At 43.6% G+C, this 5,037-nt stretch overlaps 1 protein-coding gene across 2 annotated transcripts in view; it reads right to left on the reverse strand.

The window, feature by feature from the left end:
* The window catches only part of APBA3 (amyloid beta precursor protein binding family A member 3), a 50,845-nt gene that overhangs the window by 44,631 nt on the left and 1,177 nt on the right, over window positions 1–5,037 (reverse strand). For both annotated transcript variants that reach the window (XM_083179345.1, XM_083179346.1), the window contains exon 2: window positions 2,661–2,700. In XM_083179345.1, the coding sequence (XP_083035471.1) occupies window positions 2,661–2,700 (40 nt within the window). The remainder of the gene's footprint in view (window positions 1–2,660; window positions 2,701–5,037) is intronic.

Below are 5,037 nucleotides of genomic sequence, written 5' to 3' on the forward strand. Positions count from 1 at the left end.
TGGATAGTGGGGGTATGAAAAGGTCATAGGACGCGTAACGCTGCGCTCGCCACGCACATTTGAAATTTTTTCTTATTTCTTCCTCTCATTTGTTCTCTAACTTCAACACTGCACACATTACAACATAAGTAGAGCGCTAACGTATCACCAACTGTATATATTGCTAAACCACACAGGGGACTGGACAACCCTGATACTCAGCTGCTCCTTAAATACATATAGTTGTCTACTACAGATAGAATCTGATCGCGATTACCTAACCAATTGTATCGAAGTTTCATACTTTAACTACACACTGACTGAGCCCACGCGCTAGCTGGAAAGCTGCCAAGTTTTTCAAAGTAAATGTAAACAGACTGCTGGGCAAGCTGCAACTTTTCTAATGGTGTGTACACACGGTACTTTTTGCCTTCCGATGTTGACGATATAGTCAACATCGGATCGGCATTGGATGCAGATCGCAAGGGTTTTAACCCTTCAGATCCCGATCCGATTCACGTTCACGTATCGCAAGGCAGAAAGTCTTGTCTGCCTTGACTATATAGTGCAGATCTGCACTATATAGTCAGACTTGTATGCAAATCGGATGTGCCTTCAGATACTATCCACGATCCGATCTGATCGGATCGTGGATAGTATCTGAAGGCACATCTGACCGTGTGTACACACCATAACACAGAGTAAACATGGCACGCTGCCAATTTCATAGAAATAGTAAACAGACCGTGGCGCCGTGAAACTACACAAGTACCAAAAAGCCTCTACCATGCAATTATCTCTTTGCAGAGGTTTTTCATTTAGTTTCAATGCATTAAAGAAAAAAAACATGCATAAAATGTAGTGCACTGGTTTAGATAACATTTTCATGTTAAAAGTAAGTTATGCACATATGCCAAAGCAGCATGCTACAATTTTATATATATTTGCATTAAGGATGTAAGTAAAATAAACTAATGCTAAAGTCAAGTACACACTAGGTAATGATAGGACTCTGTGCAGTTTCGGCAAGTGCAGACACACTTGCCATTGCCGGCAGGGGGGAGAGCGGGGGCCATGCTGCAGCCCTCATTTATGATGCGCTCCCTCATCTATTCAGGCAAGATAACAGAGGGCAAATAATAAACAATATTGCTCAGAAGGGGAGAAAACGAGGAGTTTTTGTAGACTTACCTTTGTTAACTTTCTTCGAGGTTCATGGTTCCCACAGGGATAACACACAGGTAAAGAAAAATAGCTTCTTTACCTCATATACCTACTTTTTTTCAGGTGTAATACATATTCAGCATCCTTATGTTCCTCCAATACCCCGTGGGATTTAACGGTGGTACTGGAGGCTATAGGAAAACACCTTTTTGAACTGAAAAGACAGTCTTTTTGCTTGCCATAGCATCAGCCAGACATGTATCTGACCTTAGTGCACTTTTGTGCCTGTCTCCTTTTCTTATTTTTCACATGTACAGGGCTGTCCTAGAAATGAGACCTACCCACCTACCCAAGGTGGTCTCCAAGTTCCATATGAACCAGGAAACTGTGGTTCCTGCTTTCAATTCCAGAGATTTATCTCTAATGGAACATTCCCTAGATATGGTTCAAGCCTTAAAACTATGTGGAATGTACTGCTTCAATAAGAAAATCTGAAGCATTGTTTGTTCTGTATGGATTTTACAAATGTGGTTGGCCAGTCAGCAAGCAAAACTTTGGCTTGCTGGATACGACTGGTAATTAAGGAGGCTTAAGATCAAGTTACATTTTGCACACTTGCTGCTATTACTGCACATTCTACCAGGTCTGTTGGATCGACATGGGTGGCACGCCGTGGGGCTTCCGTGAAACAATTGTGCAAAGCCCACACATTAATTTGATTCTATGCCTTTGATACATCCATTCCTCAGACAAGTACCCCCCCGCCTGTGAATACTCCTTTGGGACATCCCCGACGTTATCCCTGTGGAACCTTGAAGAAGAAAACAAGAGTTATGGTAGACTTTCCTTGTGTTGACTCTTTCTTTGGAGGTGCATGGTTTCCACAGGGCACCCACCTTATTGTTGGCCTGAGGAATTCTAGTGGCCTATTGATGTGTGACATATGTGACCTTGGTTACTAGTCTCTCTCACTCTGTTTATGTGCGAATATACTGGTATGTTATCACTTGTCTTCTACTGTTTTAGCTTCCTGCTGCCTACTGGTTAACATAACTGATGAGCTGAGCAGGGAGGCAGGATTATATGGGATAGGGACCATGCATCCTGAGTCCCAAGAACTTAGCCGATTGGTGTCCGGTCCTCTGGATTCACCTACAACCCCGATGTGATCCCTTTGGGACCATGAATCTCGAAGAAGAAGACAGTAGCAATATTTTTTCCGGTACTTATGTATTATCTGGGCTCCCATGTTAAATGCACCCCATTTTTTCATACCCCTACTATCCAACTACGCACGGAGTTGATTTTATATAGTGTGGCGAGCGCAGCGAGCCACCGTGCCCGAAGCGTGGCGAGCGCAGCGAGCCCCGCGAGGGGACGCGGTCTCATAAGAAAAACGGGAGCCCAGATATTACATAAGTACCTTTTTTTCTTAATTACTTAGTGTGTATATGGAGCTTAACAGTATATTTGTTTTTCTGGCCTCCAAAATCATTTCAGATATTTGCAATATATACCTTTTGCCAATTCTGGATAACGTTGGGACAGCTCCAGAGTCTGAGGGAGGAAAACAATGCCATTATAAAAACAAAACAAAAACAAGAAAATCAATAAAGTCAAAATATATGTATGTGAATTGTGTGGCACTTGAGGAAAAAATAATAATGGCTTGTTTATTAAGCATGTTGTAAGTTTTGGTCAAAGGTAGACCTCTCATTTGAGATTGAGTTGTATATACCCGAAACTTTGTACATTATGTCTAATAAAGAATCCTTTATTAAAGCAGGTTATTACAGTGTGTCGTGGTTTCGTCTCAACTAAAGCTATACTTAACAACTATTACAACTTGTGTCCGATGTCTGTTTCAGCCACCGTGGTGGTTTTCAATCAGGGGTCTGACATTGAGTGGATGTTGTTAACATTAATAAACCACTTTTCTACTAATACATATATCAACTCATCATGTTTTCATACCTTAGGAAGGGCAAGTTTTATGAACCTATGTGTCGCCGGTAAAACTGGTCAGGAATGAGTGCTGCTTGCCTCTGGCACAAATACATACACACACAGCCAGAGCATTAAAACCACTTACAGGTGAACTGAATAACATTGATTAGCTCGCAACAATGGCACCAGTCAAGGGTAGGAAATATTAAGCACAATGTGAACTTGTGGTCAGTCACTCATGTGTTGGAAGCAGAAAAAGGAGATCTTGGCAACTTTGACAATGGTCAAATTGTGATGGCTAAACGAGTGTGTGTATTAAAAACAATATCACTCTGAATTGACAAATAATCTATAAAGATTAAAATATTGCTTAGTGTGTATGGGGCTTTCATCTATGTACCACAAACCTAAACATTGTTGCAGACCAAATCCATCCCATGGCAACATTATTCCCTGAGGTCAAAATAATGACAAACTGCAACAATTGTTCAGGAATATATTGAGGAAAATTACAGAGTTGAAGGTGTAGACTTTGCTCACATATTCCCCAGATCTCAATCTAATCGATCATCGGTGTGAAGTATTAAAAAAAAAAGTCTGAACCATGGAGGCCCCACCTAGCAATTTACAGCACCCAGAGGTCCATTTATCATTCAATATTTGCGGCTATTATGAAATTTCTCTGGAAGTTGAAGGGACTTCAGCTGATATCTCTAATACCTGTTGTGATCTCTCATGTCTTGCACGCACGCATTTCCACATAGAATTCTGTGGGAGATGCAATGCTGCTACATTACCAATATCCGGAATGGTTTGACTTCAGCCATCTCGGAATGGTGGGTTACTCACTGCGGGTGCCGGATGACTAGCAGACGGTCGGGATCCTGGCAGCCAGTATAACGACATCCCAACCATTCAATTGCCTGACAGTTGGGATCCAGACCAACAGGGGCTATTCTTCCTTGTGGGGGCCCACAAGGGGCATTTTTTGCACTCACCACCTTGGGAGTACCAGAATTCCAATGTTGGTACACTGACCATTGGGATCTTGATCGTCGGCCAGTCACCCCGCATTGCACCTTTCAGGACAACGTATTCCCCATGAAAGTGGCCACTATGCAGCGCAGTCACTGCATGCCCAGCACCCTCCCCGGGTGTTGAATGCACCTCCAACAGTCAGTATCCGGACTTCCAATGCTCCGACAGGGGGGGCGAGCGCAAAGAGGCCCATCGCGGGCTCACAGTGCTCGCCACGCTGCGGCTCTGGTGGCTCACTACAGGTTCTACTCTTCCTCTATGGGGGTCTTGGACCCCCACAAGGGAGAATAGCCCCTGTGAGTCGGGAGCCCCCCTTTCGGAGCACCAGCAGTTGGGATCCCCATTGTCAGAGCCTCTTGCCCCTTGGCCTGCACAGGGAAACATCCCATGGTTAGGATTGCATATTGCAATGTGATTCCTTGGTGATAAGATCCTGCCAAGATGGAACTGAATATGTGATTCATAATAAATTGGTCCCTTAAAAGTATCCTAATTGCTAACGACCAAAAACTAAGACACTTTCAAATGCCTTGCGCAGTCCATGCCTTCACAGCGAGAGCTGTCCTGGTAGCATTACCTACAGTACACATTATCAGGCAAGTGGCTTAATGGGTACTTATATGTTTGTTGGGCACCCACTATAGTTAGTACGCTCATACCCCCACTATCCATGTCGGCATGGAGTTGACTTTATAGAGTGTGGCGAGTGCAGAGAGCCACCGAGCCCAAAGCGTGGCGAGCCCCACGAGGGGACGTGTAAAACTAAGCAAATAGCTTAGTGGGCGCCCAACTAACATATATGTACCCCTTAATGTTATGGCTTATAAGATACATGGATCCAGGTGGTGAAGCACTCAGAATGAAATACTTTTCACAGGCAATGTACAATGTGTACTCCCAAACATTTAC

Source organism: Crinia signifera, chromosome 1 (genome assembly GCF_055691185.1).
Source record: "Crinia signifera chromosome 1, ASM5569118v1, whole genome shotgun sequence".
In the NCBI taxonomy this organism is placed as follows: Eukaryota; Metazoa; Chordata; class Amphibia; order Anura; family Myobatrachidae; genus Crinia; species Crinia signifera.